The following is an 18,903-nucleotide window of genomic DNA, read 5'->3' on the forward strand; positions in this document are numbered from 1 at the left end:
TTACACATTCCAAAATTCCTCTCTTCTTTGTTCGCCTGCTAACTTGGCAGACGTAGCTTTCATTATCAAAATGTAACCATTAGTTATTTTCTGTTTCATTTACTTTTATTATTTTCGTATTAAAGTTTGTTTATTAATTAGAATACTTAAAGACTTTTATTTTTCTCAATATCTCAAAAGATATGCGGAAGGGAATCAGCCACGGTCCATTGATCTCAGATATCAGGCGTTTTTTTTTCCCTGACAACTTGGTAGCAGAGTTTTGGTTTTGATGACACCAGCTGAGATGGTTACAATTTATGGCTGTATTTTCTCTTCGCGCTATCTAAAGATAACCGACTAAGCCTAATTAGCAATGTCGGAGAAAAAAAAAAAAAGAAAAGGAAAGATGGGGCGAGCACAGATGAATCAGCTTCCTCTGACAAGGAGGCTCCCTCGGACACAGAGAAGCAAAAACCTTCAAACGTACTCCAGGAGCAACAAAGTGCCGAGCCAAATATGGGGGAAGGAGCTACAGGACGCGACATCCACGAAACGAGGTCAGTGGTTCCTCCTTCTAAAATATCTCCAGGAGATTATGAATTTTGGGGGGCCAAGCCAAAACTTCCCACTCTGCCAGAGCCACTCCATTCCCAGACCCTCGCAGATTATCAAACGATTGATGAATGGCAACTGCCGGCACAAAAAAAATCCTCCCACGCAGAAAGCAGATTTTATGAAATCCCCCCAGATGATGAGCAAGAAATGCAAAGCTATCTTGATCAAATAGAACGTTTCGAAAGATATGCTAGGGAGGCGAGAGTGTGTTTTGAAGAGATAAGGCGAAGTAGGAGAAGCTCCCCCACTCCCAAAATGTCTGAGGACGCCATCTTGTCTTCAAAACAACAGCCTAAGACACACCCCACAGAGTTCATTGGTCAATTAGAACAAAGAGACATGTACACGTCACCGAGGTCACGTGGTCCTTTTGAGTCAACTGAACTTCCACATACGTATAGAAAGGAGAGGCAGCCAAAAAGTGAAGCTGCACTGCCATCTGCTGGCGGAGAAAAATTATTACAGCAAAAGATGAAGCAATTGGACCAGATTTTTAGAGATCTGTCTATGAGTTTTACAGAAGCCCAAACTTTGCCCCCAAAGGTTAAGTCTTCAACACCCCCTGGCGGCGTTGAATCCTCCCTAGATGGAAAAAGGCAAAGCCAAAGGCGAATTCGAGGAAGCCAATTTGATGTTGCCACGCAAAGGCCAATGATGCAACCCCAGCATCCCCTGGTTCAACAACCAGATTTGCAACCAGAGCAACAAATTGTTCCTCAGCAGGTATTCACAGTCACCCCCTTGACTGGTGAGTCCAAATTAAAGGAGTCAGGAGAGAATTATAAAGCCTGGGTCAGTGAAATTGCGCTCTTGCTTCGAAGAGAAGGCACATATTCCATGGTTTTTAATCCTCCCTGTCAACCCTGGACACCTGCAATGAGAGACCTCGAAAACAGAGCAATCACGACTTTGCTCATGTCAATGGAAATTGAGATCCAAGGTATCTTTCCACCTGATGTAACTGCCCAAGAAATATGGGCTATTTTGGAAGATTGCTACAGGCCCGTTTCAATTGAATCTTCATGTTTGCTCATGTCTGAGTTCCATGGTTCGAAGTTGAAACCTGGTGAACGAATTGGTGGACATTTGACCAAACTGAAAAGAATGAGAAGTGAATTGAGACAAAATGGCCATGTAATCGATGATATCCAAATGATTAGCATCATCATTAACTCATTGAATTATGAATGGAAAGATGCTGTTGCAAAGATTAACTACGTGCCTATTGCTCAACACACAGTTAACCACGTTTGCAGACTTTTAGTGGAAGACGAAGCTATCAGGTTAGCTACACCACATCTGCAACGACCTCCAGCGTCAAAGGCTCCAGCCAGACGTCCCTTCCGAGGAAGAGGCTACGCTCCAAGGATGCCAAAATGCTACACCTGCAACCGTGTGGGACATGACACCCGGGATTGTCCCCAACGAGTTCCAGCTCCCGTCACGTACCAGCCCAGAGGAACAGATTCCAGAGGCAGAGGTAGAGGCGGAAGACAAGGCCGTCGTGGTCCAAGGCGTGATTCACAAGCTCCACTTGTGACACTGGCCATAACCAATGTTCCACAACCTGATCCAAAGTTCGACAGACGTCTTTTGTGGACTTTAGATAGTGGAGCAGCTGTGCACGTTACCCACAGAAGGGAACTTTTCACAGAGATGGGCGAACCAGAGCCCGAGTATCGAGAACTGTATTCCTTCACCAACCACACTTGCAAGGTTATGGGAAAAGGAACTGTTTACATTGAAGAGCTCGATACACACATCCCTGATGTTTATTACATACCTTCAGCAACCAGTAATTTGCTTAGTCAAAGTCACTTGTCTAGAGAGTTAAAGTTCCAGGTTCACCACCTCGAAAAAGCAAGTTACTTAGTTAAAGATGGTGATATTGTTGCTGAAACCATGCTGATTGGTGGTGTTTATTACTTAAAGCCAAAGCCTAAAGGGCAAGCACAGGCAAGTATGCAAACTCCAAAAAGGCACAACGCAAACCCAGAGAGAGTTGTCCCAGAGAGAGAAAGCGTTACTGTGCCAAAGGCTCCTAAAGCCAACAAACAAAGAAAACAGAAACAGATTGCTCAGAGCAAGCCTGAGGGTCCTCATGAAACTGTTAATGTTGAGAATTCACTAACTGGTAAACCTTTGCATTCCAGGTGTATTCACAAGTGGCACAGAAGATTGGGGCATGCCAGTTTCCGTGTTCTTAGAAAGATGCCGGAGTTCGCAAAAGGTTTGGATCTAAAGGGGTGTAAGGTGTTTTTGGATTGTGCGGTTTGCAAAAAGGCTAAATCCAAGGCGGCTGCAATTCCCAAACACGCTACACGCCGGTCAACACGCATTTTTGATTTGGTACACACTGACATAGTGGGTCCTTTCCCACCAACACTTGGTGGCAGAAAGTATTTTTTAACAATTGTAGATAATCATTCTAGATATGGATTTGTATATCCTATGAGAGAGAAATCTGAGACCTTTCAGATCTTTAAAGACTTTGCAGCATTTGTTTCTACACAATACCAAGTTCGCATCGCCAGAATCCAGAGTGACTGTGGTGCAGAATTCATGTCTCAGCGTTTCCAGGACTGGATGCGTAAGAATGGAATTCTTCATCAGACATCTGCTCCATATACACCGGCTCATAACGGAGTCGTAGAAAGAAGACAAGGGGTTCTACAAACCATGATGCGTTGTCTTCTAGAAGATGCCAATCTCAGTAACGCATACTGGGGTGAAGCAATCAAATATGCAAATTACATTGTCAACCGTACTTGGAGCAGTGTAATCAATCAAACTCCTTTCTACATGCTGTATGGCTACAAGCCTGATCTCAAGAACCTCCACATTTTTGGTTCATATGCTATGGTGAACACTCCCTTAAGTCAAAGAAGAAAGGGAGGTACAGTAGCAAAGAGACTGAGATTTATGGGTATTGATGATAATTCAAAATGGTACAAATTCATTGATACTAAACATGTGATTGTCATTTCACAATCTGCTAATTTTGAGGAAGACATTGACTGGTCCAGGATTCATTCCAATGATCCTGAAGTTTATTTTCCTAGAGATGGTGTTCCAGATGCCACGCAGCCTAATGACAATTTGCAGGCAGATGTTCCTTCTACCAGCTCTTCACAACCTGATGTTCCGTCTTCGCAAGCTGCGGATGCTGATGCTAGCGACGAACGTGAGGACGAGGATGATGATGAAGAAGAAGAAGAAGACTAGACTGATGTTCCTAGACGCTCCAAGAGGGCCACAAAAGGAATCCCTCCACAACGTTATTCATGGCAACTGACAAAAACACCAGTACCTTTGATTTGCAACGTTACTCTTCCTCCTGAGACATTCACACAAATCAAACAGCTTCCTGATTCAGAACAAGACAAATGGTATGATGCAATGCAGGATGAAATGGACAGTTTAAAGAAACTTAATGTATTCACACCTGCAAAACCTCCAGCAAATAAGAAAGTCATTGGCACCCGATGGGTCTACAGAATCAAGAAGAAACCAAATGGTGAGTCTTTATACAAAGCCAGACTTGTAGCTCAGGGTTTCGCTCAACGTTATCCTGAGGACTACACAAACATTTACTCACCAACAGTCAGAACTGAAAGTGTAAAAATTGCTTTAACCACTGCAACTATTCTTGGTTTAGAAGTTTTTCAATTTGATGTGGACACAGCTTATCTACATGCAGACCTAGATGAAGAGATCTACGTGAGAAGCCCTCCAGGATTCCGAAAGCAAGAAGGGGATACCTGGTTCCTGAACAAAAGTCTTTATGGTCTGAAACAGTCAGGTTTAATGTGGTATTTATGTCTTACTGACAAACTAAATTCAATGGGCTTTATTAAGTCCGAAACTGATGAATGCGTGTTCACAAAAAGATCTAACAATGCATATGAGATAATTCTTGTTTATGTTGATGATATTGTTTATATTGGTCCAAATAAGAAAATGAGTGAGATTTTTGCCAAAAGTTTGCAGAGATACTTCACACTAAAATCTTTAGGACACATTAGCACTTATTTAGGTGTTCAAATTGAAAAGACACAGAAGGGGTTTAGTCTTTCACAAGAGGAGAAAATTGACCACATTCTACATCATTGCAACATGAAAGATGCTAGCACAACAAAGACACCCATGCAAACAGATTTTCACAACTTAACACATGAACCAAGTCCTGAGTTCGAGGATCAAACACTCTATCGTTCAGTCATTGGTTCACTATTATACATTAGTAGTTGGACCAGACCTGACATCGCACTTAGTGTTAATCTTTTATCACGACACGTAGGTAAGGCAACACAATTTCATTGGTCATGCATTAAGAAGTTGTTGAAATACCTGAAACACACTAAACACATGAAGTTATTGCTAGAACCAACACACACTGATCAACCAAAGTTGATTTGTTTTGTTGATTCCGACTGGGCGAGCGACAAGAAGTCACGCAAAAGCACTTCTGGTTACATGATGTTCCTAAATGGTTGTCCTGTTTACTGGCAAGTGAGAAAACAGAGTTTTGTTTCATGTTCATCTACTGAAGCTGAATATGCTTGCTGAATATGCTTGTGTTTCAGATGCTTGTAATTCTCTAACGTGGTTTGATGCTTTGATCACAGATATCTGGACACGTCCGATTCGACCAATCACCGTGATGGAAGATAATGTATCTGTTGTCTATATTTCTGAGTCACATTTTACAGGTTCTAGGTCCAGACACATTGACATTCGTTATCAAAACACAAAGCAATTAGTTAAGCAAGGTTTTGTTAAATTGCAATATGTTTCTACACATGATCAGATTGTAGACATGCTTAACAAACCACTCGCCGCAAATCAACATGAATATCTGCGAAAGAAGATGTGCCTTAATTGATGATTTGATGATGTCAGCCCAGACTAGCAAAAGAAGGGGTGTCACGATGTTAAAAAGTTTGCTAGGCCTGAACTGCCTAAACTGACATTCAAGAGTTAAACTAAGAAAGCTTTATTGCGCAGGTCATAAAACAAAATGTTATCTGAAAGTGATTTATTGCGCACGCGTTACACATTCCAAAATTCCTCTCTTCTTTGTTCGCCTGCTAACTTGGCAGACGTAGCTTTCATTATCAAAATGTAACCATTAGTTATTTTCTGTTTCATTTACTTTTATTATTTTCGTATTAAAGTTTGTTTATTAATTAGAATACTTAAAGACTTTTATTTTTCTCAATATCTCAAAAGATATGCGGAAGGGAATCAGCCACGGTCCATTGATCTCAGATATCAGGCGTTTTTTTCCCCCTGACAAGGCATATAGAGCAATCCTCTCTCCAATCTGGGTACGTCTGACCATATCTCTCTGCTATTGTGCCCTAAGTATATCCCCCTTAGGAAAAGGATACGACCAGTCTTGAAAACTGTCAAAATCTGGCCGGAGGGATCACTCTGCCAGTTGCAGGACTGCTTTGAGACTACAGAGTGGAGTATATTTGAACATTTGCAGCTGCAGGAATTCACTGACCCTCATACATTAAAACATGCACAGACAATGTAACAGTGAATAAGCGCATCAGAGTTTACAGTAATCGTAAACCCTGGATGTTAGCAGAGGTACAATCATTTCTGAAAGCCCAAAACTCCACCTTCAAGGTAGAGAAGTATCTGGAAAATAATTACTCAAGACAGGTGTGGCAGGGGCTACAACACCTAACCAACTATAAGGGCAATACGAAAAAAATAGCCAATGCTAATGCCCTGCTAGTAGAGTAGCTAAATAGCTTCTTCGCCTGCTTTGAGGTGAAAAGATCAGTCTCTGTGGCTCTGGCCCAAAGGTCCTCTAACCTCCAGCCACTCACCCTGGATGAACATCAAGTGAGAGCTGAGCTGAAGGCTGTAAATCCCAACAAAGCTGCAGGTCGAGACGGGGTGTTGGGGAAAGTGGTAAAAACCTGTGCTGACCAATTAATAGGGGTCCTGACAAGGATTTTTAACATCTCCTTGCCACAAGCTAGAGTCCCATCGTGCTTGAAAGCAGCCACAATTATCCCAGTTCCGAAGAAAGCAGCCATAAATAGCCTGAATGACTATAGACCCATTGCACTGACATCTATAGTGATGAAGTGCTTTGAGAGACTGGTCCTACAACACCTCAGGTCCTGTCTTCCACCAAATTTTGATCAACACCAGTTTGCTTATAGAAGCAACAGGTCGACAAGGGACGCCATCGCCACTGCTCTACATATTGCACTGAGCCACCTTGAGAAATCTGGGAATTATGTCAGAATGCTTTTTATAGACTATATCTCGGCCTTTAACACTATCTTACCAGGAATTCTCATTAAAAAGTTGACTAAGCTGAATTTCCCTCCCCTCACTTGTGAATGGATCAAAGACTTCCTGACGGATCGTCCACAAACAGTAAGGGTTGGGTCCTTTACATCTTCCACCCTGAAGCTCAGCACAGGCTCCCCTCAGGGCTGTGTACTCAGCCCCTACCTGTACTCACTGTATACATATGACTGCATATCCTCTGATCCATCCAATATCATAATAAAGTTTGCAGATGACACAACGGTGCTGGGTCTCATAACTGGAGGGGACGAATCAGCATACAGGGAAGAAGTCCAGAAGGTATCCGCATGGTGTTCAAGAAACAACTTACAACTAAATACTAGTAAGACAAAGGAGATGGTGCTAGATTTCCGGAAGCACAGAGAGGAGCCTGCCCCATTGTATATTGAGGGTGTGTGTGGAGAGGTTTTCCTTTTTTAAATTCTTGGGAATGCTTATTAGTCATGATCTCACCTGGAAAAACAACACATCTCTGGTGACTGGAAAGGCCCAACAGAGACTTTATTTCCTTAAGAGTCCTGCGTAAAAATCAGGTGGAACAATGGCTGATGACCTCTTTCTATTGGTCCGCCATAGAAAGTGTCCTTACATATTGCGTTACAGTATGGTATGCTGTTTTAACTGCTGTGGACAGGAAGGCCCTACAGAGAGTGATCAATTCGGCATAAGAAACCATTGGTTGCCCTCTGACACCACTGAATGACATTGCCAGATCTCGCTGCTTTAGCAGAGTAAGGAAGATACTCAGAGATGATTCACACCCTGGTCAGTGTCTCTTTTCACTTCTACCATCAGGCAGAAGACATCAAAGTATAGCCAGCCGAACAAAGAGGTTTAAAGATAGTTTCTATCCTTGGGCTGTCAGACTTTTAAATACAACCACAATCACTCCATGCTAGTTTTTTTTTTCCTTTTTCTTTCTTTTTTCGTTTCTGCTATAATTTTGCACCAGTGAGGTTAAAACCAATTTCGTTGTATTTAAGTACAATGACAATAAAGATTATACTTATACTTATGAGATTAATTTGAAGTCTGGAGAATTAAAAAAATTATTAAAAACCATTAATGATTGTGTTATTCCATCTTGCCTGCTTTTTAAATTGCCTTTTTAAATTCTTAGTGTCTGCTCATTTATATTCATTTTTTTCTTTTTTTGGTCTTGTACTATAGGTTGGAAAGCCCAAACCGAAGGACCCTGCGTGCAATCACCCGCCTCTGTGTTCGGTATATCATGATAATTGGCTGCTTAGAGAAGATGAGCATAACAGTGAACATTACATCCTCTATAAGAACCTGAATGACTACAAGGTTAAAAAAAAAGTTGTATTTAATTGTGTACAGAGTTTAAAAGGGATTACAATAAGACTTGCTATTCAAGCAAGTTACTGTGCTATTTTATATTGAATATAGGAACTGACATCTTTATTTCTCATGCTTGGAACTTTCTACTTCTAAATACATTATTTTAGCACTACAGAATTTGAGATAACCGTAAAATAGACCATTGCAATTATTCAGAAATCCACCTGATTACACAATAGAGTTGTTATTTTTTAAAACAGGAAAATATATATGTGTGTGTGTGTGAAGAATCTGAATTTATAAAACTTTCTTTAACATTAAAAAAGCAGCTATTTCTTTATTTCTTTTTATCTTTTTCATACTTTGAAACATCAGCTGATGGGTTACAAGACAAATATAAAATTGCAATAAAATAAATATAAATTTTAAAAATGGTAGAGCCAGTTTGGCATAGCGATAAAGGCATCAGGCTAGCAACCTGGAGACTGTGAGCTCTCATCCCACTCAAACACAAAGCCAGCTGGATGACCTTGTGCCAATTACTTTCTCTCAACCCTGCAAAGGAGGCAATGGCAAACAGTTTCTGAAAAGCCTTGCCAGGCAATCTCTGAAAACTGGATTCAATTAAACAAAACAGGAGAAAGAACAGGAGGAAAACAGTAAAAATTATAGTTAAAATGCTGATTAACATGTATTGTAAGACTTTTTAAAAAGAAAAAGAACAAGGCTTTTTTAATAAGAGTCATTTCCTCAATTTAGCAGATTTGACAGAGTTTTGGATTCAAAAACACCCAAACAGCATATTTATTCCTGTCATGTGTAACTCTGCAAAGAATGATGGATGATCTGCTCCTTGTACTTATGACCTCCTAAATAAACTTGTCTGCCTTATCTTTCGCTTAAATTTCTATCAGTCAGACGAGCATTGGAGTAGCTATGGCTTGATGATTTTATGGTGTAATAGATTTGCATGTAATCAGTATAGCCTCATGATCTCCCTCTGATTTTCTGTAAATATGAAAAAGTACTGAATACAGAATTGGAGACCATGGAATAGCTGTTTTCTCATGCAGTTGTATTATCTAAGCAAACACTTTCTGAATCTATCTGAACAGCTGGAATTGAACACAGCAAAAATAAAGTCTAGAAATGATGTTAGTAAAAGATGCTGAAAGTTCAAGGAAAAACAGATTGTTTATAACTAACCAGTCTTAACTCTCTAGCTCACTTTGAAGTTAATTTTAAATTGGTCATGATAATCTATGTCATTTGAGATAGTGAGCACTTTTTCAATCATTTTATCCAACTATGGGAAGTTAGACATTTGTCTACTTGCCTGAGGTCTAAGAATTGTGTCTGTCAAAAAAGGAGGAACTCTATAATTTCTGAAGGAATAATTTATGATATTAACTAAGGTTTCTCTAATAAGCATCTTGCTAGGAATTGCAAATTATATTTAACAAGCATCAAGAAGACAAATGACTTCATATGTGTATTCATATTTTGAGTATTTCTTTTTGATGAAATATGCTTGCTTATGATTGTACTTCAAGATGATGTTATAATTCAGCATGCCTAGATTTATGAAACATTGGACTCTGAGTAGAAAAATTCAAAGTTTTATAAATAGAAATTGGTTTTCATCAGTTTTAATTTATACTTCTTTGGGGTTTGTTTTTTTAGAAACTGCAAGAAGAAAATATAAAAATAAAGAATGAATTGGAAGACTTAAGGTACTGCTACATATTGGCTGTATATAAATCAACACTGATTTGATATATATTGAAAACTCTAGATGTTGAAATTAGGTAGAAGATTCTGAGAGATCAACAGAATGCAATTGTCAGATTGCCTAGTTTGAACTAGGGATTGTTTATGCAAGATACTTAAAAAGACTGTGATAGGAATCTTTACTACACATTAGAATGAAGCGGTTTAAAGACTATAGGGATGTTCTCTATCAACATGAGGATACAGTTCATTCTTAACAAATATTGCAATTCAGTCTGGTGCAGTTTTTTTCCTATCTTTCCCCTAGTTCAGTGACTGAGAACCTTTTTGGCACCGAGTGCCAGCATGCATGCACAGGCCGGTTTACGGCACTGCTGCGTGTGTGAAGGACAGCTGGTTGTTGCGTGCGCATGTGCACCAGAAACCCGGAAGACAAACAGGCAAGGCCGCGTGTGCCGGGCAACATGGCTTCACATGCCACTTTGGGCATGTATGCCATAGGTTTGCCATCACGGCCCAAGCTAAACAAATGTCTAATAATTCTCAAAACTGATAATTAAATTGCAATTAATTGTTGATGTAATTGTCATTTCTGTTTGGAGAATATTTACCACTCAGTGTATATCCTATAAGATAAGATACTAGCAGGCTTTTAAAAAAAGTCTAGGTTCCACAAGACAATAACTTATTTTTAGTACAATAAAAGGTAGACAAATTTCAGAAAAAAAGCAGTATGATTTTTGAATTATCAGCTCAAAGGAGATCCAATAATAAACATGTACTATAACTACAATTTTTGGATCAATTTTAATGGATGTGTTAAAAGTTATGCTTTTTACATTACTTTTAACACATCAAAATTGATCCAAAAATTGTAATTATAGTACTAAAGTAATAAAGGTCAGTGAGCTTTGAATTTATTTTAAGAAAGATATTTTATATTTTAGAAGCCAATATGAACAGCTTATAGAAGAAGGAAAGAACAAATGTTTTGATGAAAGACGGGTCAGTTTTTTAAAGGCTCAAGCACTACAGCTGGAAAGGCAGGTAATACTATATACCTTTGTGAAACACCTGCATTTAATTTTAGATAAAAGATTTGAAAGCTTCCAATGTTTAGGAATATAAAAAGCACTTTTCTGAAATTGTGTTTTGAATTAGCTAAATAGAGGTAGATAAAATATTATAATCTCAGGGTATTCTTATCATGGAATGAGTGTTTGGAGAATTTTAAACTTGGAACAAAAGGCACATTTTTAGAGTATTCTGATCTTGGAAAAAACTTAATTTTGTATTCCAAATCTTCTAAGTGCTGCTGCTGAGTTTTTTAATACCTCATCCTCAGCATTTTTTCAACCTAACCAGTACAACAGCAGGGCTGTGTTGGGTTATTGCTGCTATAAGTTTACATTGAATGGAGTGAGATTCTGGGTGTTGAGGGGAGCAAAGCAATTAAGCACATGATAAAGCAACTATATGGAAAGCTGTAAACAAGCTGCTATTTTTTTTAAAAAAAACAGCTCTTATGGAGAAATTAACGTTCATATGATCTATGAATGGATAGCATGGACGCATAAGATAGGAAATATAAATAAGCAAATAAATGTGTTAAGCTGTGCTTTATGCAGGGGGTGTTTGCATGTACTACAGGTGCCACTAGTGCCAGGCTGTCCCACCCCTTGAGGTACCTCCGCATAGTCATTTAAAGACTTCCACAGTTGCTTAATTATTGTGATGGGGAGAGCTAGAATTGCAGTCATTGAGCAAAGCAGTTGTGGGCATCTCACTTAATGACTTCAATGACTTACAGCCAAAATTCCCAGCTCAATTATGATCATGTCAAAGATTATCTGTAATCTATAAAGCATACAAAATGCCTTGTTAAAGCTATTGAGATTGTATAAATGCAAAAACTATTACAGCAGCTCAGGCTTGATCTTTGGTGTATGTGCTCTCTGTATGCACCAGTGCCCTGTGACTATGCCAAGTTTCAGCATGTATTGAAAAATGCCCACAATGCCAGCAACAGCCACCCTAGTGGGAAATTGGGGGAAGTAAAGTCTGGACATGTGGAAAGATCTCGATCCAAAGATAGCAATAGCACTTAGACATATATACCACTTCATAGTGCTTTATATCCCTCTGTAAGTGTTTTACAGTATCAGCATATTGCCCCTAATAGTTGATCTAGCTCCTCATTTTACCAATCTTGGAAGGATGGAAGGCTGAGTCAACCTTGAGCCGTTCAGAATCGAACTGGTGGAGTAAGCAGTGATGAGTTAGTCTGCAGCGCTGCATTCTAACCACTGCGTCACCACAGATAGTTTTTATTCTTGAGATTATATGACCGATGCAGCACTGTGCCCATTTAAGCCTCATGTTTTTCTTCTGTTCACAGATGTCACGAGGGAATGTTCTTTTCAGTTTCTTACAGGAAAAAAAATGTTTGCTCAGAGACAAGAAAGCAGAAATGCTTTTAGGGCTGATTCTCTGTATGTTTTTTATTTCCCTTTCAGGTGGTGCTGCTTACAGAAGGATTAAATTCCCGAACTGTTTTTATGTTGGAGTTAAACACATCTTTAGAAGCTCTCATTGACAAGGTTAGGTAAGCAGTGGAAAGACACTATATATCACCACTATTTGAAATGAAGTAGATATGAAAGTGCTTGTTACAAGCTTGTGTATATTGAACATTAAAAAAAGGAGACAGGCCTCTCTTAAAGAAGTAGACATGCATGTTTATCTTAGTAGGTAGAAAACAAACACAGTAGGTAACATATTATTATAGAGGTTCATACATTTTATATTGTGTCCTAAAACAGAAAGGACTAATGGAATCCATTCATCATTTATTTAGTATTTTGCTGATATGTGTTCTTCCTTCTCGCAGGTGTCAGGTTACCAGATTAGGGCCTACCAATAAATCAAAGATTCACTAACATTACACAACTAAACTTGACCCCTAGCTTGACTTGGCTAAACACTTTCAGACATGGCTCCGCGAGATTGGAATTTTTAGTGCAAACAAGAATGAAGCCATGCACAAGAACTGATTATCCACTGCTAATGTAAAGTTATATAAAGACCTTCCTAAATAATTTTTCAACTATTACTGGTAGTAGTTATTAAATTAAGCACAGATTTGCAAGAAACAAAATAGAATGCTAATGATCATGCAATTAGTTCCATGCAGGCTGGCTTTAGACACTGGTTCCATGTGTAAGATTTGTGTTTTGTGTTTTATGTGGGAAACGAGAAGTTAACTAAGTTTTTCTTCTAATACTCTTCTCATCTTGGTTGCTCTCCTAAACTGCTACCGGATATGTCCTTCCTAAAATAAAATGCTCAGAAATGGATACAAAGTGTGATTTGATGAATATAGGATAAAGGAAGGATTTTTCTTGACCTTGACACTCTATTGCTGCTGATGAAACCTGACATTACGTTTTTGCAGTTTGTAATTCCTGGCCATCTGTTTAATCCTTTGTTCATTATTATCCTTTTAGTAGGTTATTATATTTATCCTTTTATCTAAGAAGAAATGGAATCTGGCCCTTAGAATGTTCCCATCAAAGGCGTTTATCTGCCATTTACCATCTTGTGAAAAAAAAAAGTAAATTCACTGGTTAGATTCATAAACAATTAGTTAACTTTGGTCATAATAAACAATAGCTATGGTTCAGGCAGTTATATGAACCGTTAATTACGATTCAGGAAATATTTATGGAGTTTTACATATTCGGTTTGTAGAAGCATAATACTTTAGAGCTAAAAAAAACCCTTCTTGCCTCTGTTCTGTTTTGAATATATATATTCAACTATTAGATGAAATGTATATGTTTATTATTAATAAGGATAATATGTAATAGTTTATCTGTGGTGTGGGTGCAGAACATATAGTAACACTCCAGAAGGGAATGGGAATGGTGAAAAGGGCATTACCTGCTAATCAAAAGAAATGAGTAAGCTTATGTGAGAGAAGATAGTTCATAAGAAAAGTGCCAATGTTGCCCTGGCTACATCAGAAACTGTTTCAAGAAAGTTAATGGAAAAGAGAAAGGAAAAGAGAAAGAAGAATTCAGTTTTAGTCTGTGATGTGATACAGTGAATTGCTTTATAAAATAAAATAAAAATATTCACACCCCTGCTTGTTGTTTAGTAAATTTCATTTATTTTCAAACTCATTTCGGTTTGGTATGAGTTTTGAGAAAAATAGTGATCTTTCTGGGATGTAGTAATTTATTTCTGGGTTGACAGGTATAGATCACTGTTTATGGAAATGTGTTTGTGGAATGAAATTTGATAAGTTCTTGTTTTCTGAAATGCCTTTACCACTGGACCAGAATAATTTGCATTGAGCTGTACTAATACCAATATAATGTGTAGACAGTCTTTCCAAAGCTCTTCAGTTCCATGGTTAAACTCTTCAGACATTGAAGTCTATTATTGCTATTGTAAGCTCTGTCAAGATCACCAGGTCAAGAAGCAGCCATTGCAGAATTCCAAGAATGCTACTTTATTGTTGTAGGATATAATAACAGAAATGAAAGATTGTTCAAATTTCTCTCTGTTTCATTTATTTTGAGTTCCCTTCTCACACTTCCTTCAATTTATGTGTAATCTCTTGTCCAAGTCCTTCTCTAGCTGGTTAGTATATTTTGCACTATATCTGTGATGGTGAACCTATGGCACGAAAAAGCCATTTGTCAGGGCACACAAGACTTGCCCTGTCAGCTGGCCAGCGCGCATGCACGCGCTGGCCAGCTGACTTTGGCCTTCTTTTGAGGCCATTTTTCGCCCTCCGGAGGCTTCGGGAGCTTGAAAAACCAGCCCTATGGGCAAACTGGAAGTTTGGGAATGGACTTCCGGTTTGCTTGTAGAGCTGGTTTTATCCCTCTGGAGTGTTCAGGAGCCCTCAGGAGGCTTCCCTGAAGGCTCAGGAGGGCAAAAAAACGACCCTATGAGCAAATTGGAAGTGACTTCCGGGTTGCTCGTAGGGCCGGTTTTAGCCCTCTGGAGCCTTCAGGGCAAAAGACGACCCTACGAGCAAACCGGAAGTCACTTCCGGGTGATGCCATAGCATTGTGGGTGTGGCACGCCCACGCATGACCCCCCTGCGCTTTCCCCGCTTTTGGCACGTGAGCCAAAAAAGGTTCGCCATCACTGCACTGTGTGGTTGGAAAACATGTCTATTATTTAAAAGGAATATACTGATTCCTAATTATTACAGTGAATCAAAGAGAAGTTTAAATTGTGTGTTTTCAAATATGTTTTCATAATCTGTATTTGTATTGGTTTTATTCTAGCAACATATACTGTACATAGAACTTACAACTGTTTTTAATGAATTACTTCATTATTGCAAAATCAGCTTTATAATAAATACATTATTGTATTTGATCTCTGAAGTTTTAGAAGTGAAGTGCAGATTTCTGCTATCTAACTGAAAAAATATTAAATGAAAATGAATTCAACTGTCTTTAAGAGTTCTAATGCTTTACAATTATTTATAGCTCTTTCCTTAGCACAGAAGGAACTCCATCAAGAGTAATCATTCCACATCAAGAACTTCTTCAAATAGTTGAGATGTGCCAGACAATGAGGTACAAATTGCAGAGACATCAGCAGGTGAGTTGATAGCATGAGGGATCTATTTATATGAAGAATTCTTTTCAGTTAATGAACCAGGGGCATATGTTAGGTTTGTCAAAAAAAATCAAAATGGTGGTTGAGTTTGTGTGATCAAAGTCCTCATCCTTTTTTATATATGTGCACATTGGTTCGATGTAAAAAGAAGTCAGGTCTTCATCCATGCGTTCAAGGCTGTCATTTGACTTTACTCCGCTGAATAAAAGGTTACGAATAAGACAACTAGGAGAATATACTGAAAAGTTATATATTTTAACTGCAAATAACTATGTTTTGTAGAAGTTTAAAAATGTTCATACTGTGTAAGAATGCAGATTTTATTCACGCTGGGAGAAATTTCCTATTACTGTATTGTAAAACTTGATCAGTTCGTAAACCTTTGTCAAAGCTGTGGTATCAAGCTGTCATAGTAATGGTTTGTCTGTGATTCATTGTCATATCTCCTCAGGGATCTAAAAAGCACATTTTCATGAACTCTATATGGACACTTCTGTCTAAAGTTAAAGCCCTAGCTATAGAAGATGTAAATGCCAATGTAGTGTAATATTTTCAATATAATGTACTAGTGACAGTGTAAAATATCAAGAGACATTTTTCTGGGGTGGCACTGCTGGTTGCAAGCCAGCAAGGTGCAAAGAGGGATATCTCCCATTGGTCAGTAATATGTGAACTTAGGGAGAATTATTGGAATTATTGGGGTTATTGGGTTTAACACACACTGAGGCCAGCAATCCAATAAACAAGCAACAAATCCATTGGATTAATATTGGATATTAATCTTGCCACAAGCTACAGCATTTTCAAGTTATATGCAGCAGTGCTCAAAATTCATCAGACTATGACTTTGGGCTTGTGCTTGGAAATCAACATTATAAACTGGAGTTATGTGGACCTAGCTTGCCATATGAGGGCATTTAAAAACCTAATAGTCTCTCATATACAGTATAGAGAACTGTTTATGTTCCATTATAGCCTTACATAGCTCTCATGCTGTAATCTTGTGTATTGGTTGAACCTTTGGTGGTGAAGATGTGTAGCAAAGTAGACAACTCGGGTTATTGTAGAGTCTGGTTTCCATGTTAACATCGCCAACTAATGCATCAGGAGATTTCATTTTCAATTCCATATTTTTAGGATAAAGTACACACTAGTTAATATGACTTCTCATATGCAGGAGTAGCGCTGATTCCTACACTAAAATTGATCATTCAAAACTAATTTGCTGCTTGTTGAGAAATATACAGTTGTATATAGTGTTTCTTATTCAAGCAGTGAATGGCATATTGAAGAAGGGGTTCAGGTGTAAGAATTAGATGTTCAGATTGCCTTGGTGCCATTATCATTAGTAAATCTTTACTTTTTGGCAGCCATTGTTACTATAAAAGATCTAGCATTCAACATTTCTATATTTTGTTACTTTTTCTGTCTTCCCACGTATTCAAATACTTGGCAGTTTTGGAATTATTGTAGTATTTATTCTTAAAATAAATAAATTGCAGTATTTTTGCTGATTTGACACATTTTAAAATTCTTAACACTTGTCCTACTATAAGAATGGGAAATCAGTGACCAACTGCAGTACAAAATGAACCAGAGGCAACGACATGTAATATGCACAGGAATAATGTACAGGAATAATCTGAATATATGTTCTTGCCTCCCCCCCCCCTTTGTTTCTGTCCAAGTACTTAAAAAGAATGTTTGTTTGTTTATAATTGAATGTGACCAAAGGAGTCTTTACCTTTTATGTTCATTTAATGTTTTGAACATCTAAAGAATAAAACTGTGTATGAAATATAAATAGTAGTAAAAGAGAAAAAACATGATGGCTTTCAAAATTTCATGTGATTGCCCTTAAAAGTCATGCAGTTGAAGCTGGCATGGAGCTGATAAAAAAACCTTGGTCGCTGAATTTGGGAGGGAGATTTAATGTTGCAAAGTGTAAAATAAAATAATGGATTGTAAAACTAATAAAGAATAGATACAAATAAACAAATAAGAATAAATAAAATGACTGTTTTGCCCTTCCCAACAACACAAATCATGAGTACTTCAGGCAAATTGAAAAACATTTATTAAGATGGTGTGCGTATATCTTTATATAAGATTTTAAAAATACTAAATTCAGTATATGTGATGCCTCAGGAAGCAATCAAACAATTAAATGCCTTAATTAGACATGAAAATCAAACAATAGAAAGCAATGATCCTAGATAACATTCTATAAAGGGCAAATATATTACGTCATCTTTTCCAGTTGAGTTTGCATCTTTCTTAATATTTGCAAGTGTATCCAAGGACTTCCAGAATATGCTCCCTATTATTTAGTTTCTGAGAAAGCTAATTTTTGCACATAAAAAGGGGGAACAGTTTGGGTAAAAGTAAAACATAATTTCCTGAACTAGTGCTAACATTCTCTTTATTAAAAAGCTAATAATGAAGCAGAAAATTCTAGGGAACAATTTAGGTCTGCTTCAGATTGATTACTTTGAAATGGGCGTAATTAGAAGTTAATAAGAAATTAGATAAGTGGAAGTGGTTAATTGGTAAACCTCTGTTAGAATAATTGCTTTTGGTGGTTGGATTAAAGAATCTAGATGCAAATTTAACTTTATTTTTTTTGTACATTAATGAAGTAAAGCATTTTGATTATTAAAAGAGGGAAATTTTCTTAGAGCCTATACATATTTATAAACTTAAAATTTAAGTTTTAAATTTAATTTAATTTAATTCAGCCAGTCTAAATCATCATAGTTTATTTACTTAATTCAGCATACATACTTGTTTTAAAATACCCTACTATGGTATGTGTTTCTTTCAGATTTCTGATCTGTCAAAACTTGCATTACCTTGGACACCTGGAGGGAATCTTGTTGTCCAGCCGATAACCCTTTTGGATGTTTGTTATGGCAAAATAGAAAATTTAAATCTTAGATATGTGGTAAGGCTTTAATAATATGAAAGTCATTATTTTTAGTTGCTTCCTAGTTTTTGCATTAAATGTCATTTTATTCTTTTCAACCCAATAAAATATTGGAAAGAAACAGTGTGAAGAGGCTCAGGACTCTATCCATCTGTCTATCAGCAGAATAATTCTGGAAATAACATGGATTTGGTAAAGCAGAAGTTGACAAAAGAAGGATCACTGTTGAATAAGTTGGATCGTCAAGGAAGCTGTGTAGAAAAAGATTTTAGATTTTTTTTAACCAGTGCCACATATCAAAGAAAAAGTTTAGTGAGTGAGTCAGTCAGTCAGTCAGTCTCTGTTTAGCCTACCTATCC

General features: G+C 37.7%; 1 protein-coding gene across 1 annotated transcript in view; it reads left to right on the plus strand.

The window, feature by feature from the left end:
* The window catches only part of LOC309387348 (uncharacterized protein), a gene marked incomplete at its 3' end in the record, with an annotated part of 50,473 nt that overhangs the window by 10,227 nt on the left and 21,343 nt on the right, over positions 1 to 18,903 (plus strand). Inside the window, exons 2-7 of the mRNA XM_081943821.1 lie at positions 8,110 to 8,247; positions 9,925 to 9,974; positions 10,920 to 11,019; positions 12,489 to 12,577; positions 15,486 to 15,600; positions 18,443 to 18,562. Coding sequence (XP_081799947.1) covers positions 8,110 to 8,247; positions 9,925 to 9,974; positions 10,920 to 11,019; positions 12,489 to 12,577; positions 15,486 to 15,600; positions 18,443 to 18,562 — 612 coding nt within the window. The remainder of the gene's footprint in view (positions 1 to 8,109; positions 8,248 to 9,924; positions 9,975 to 10,919; positions 11,020 to 12,488; positions 12,578 to 15,485; positions 15,601 to 18,442; positions 18,563 to 18,903) is intronic.

The sequence above is a fragment of the Natrix helvetica genome (assembly GCF_964273705.1).
Source record: "Natrix helvetica genome assembly, chromosome: 2".
In the NCBI taxonomy this organism is placed as follows: Eukaryota; Metazoa; Chordata; class Lepidosauria; order Squamata; family Natricidae; genus Natrix; species Natrix helvetica.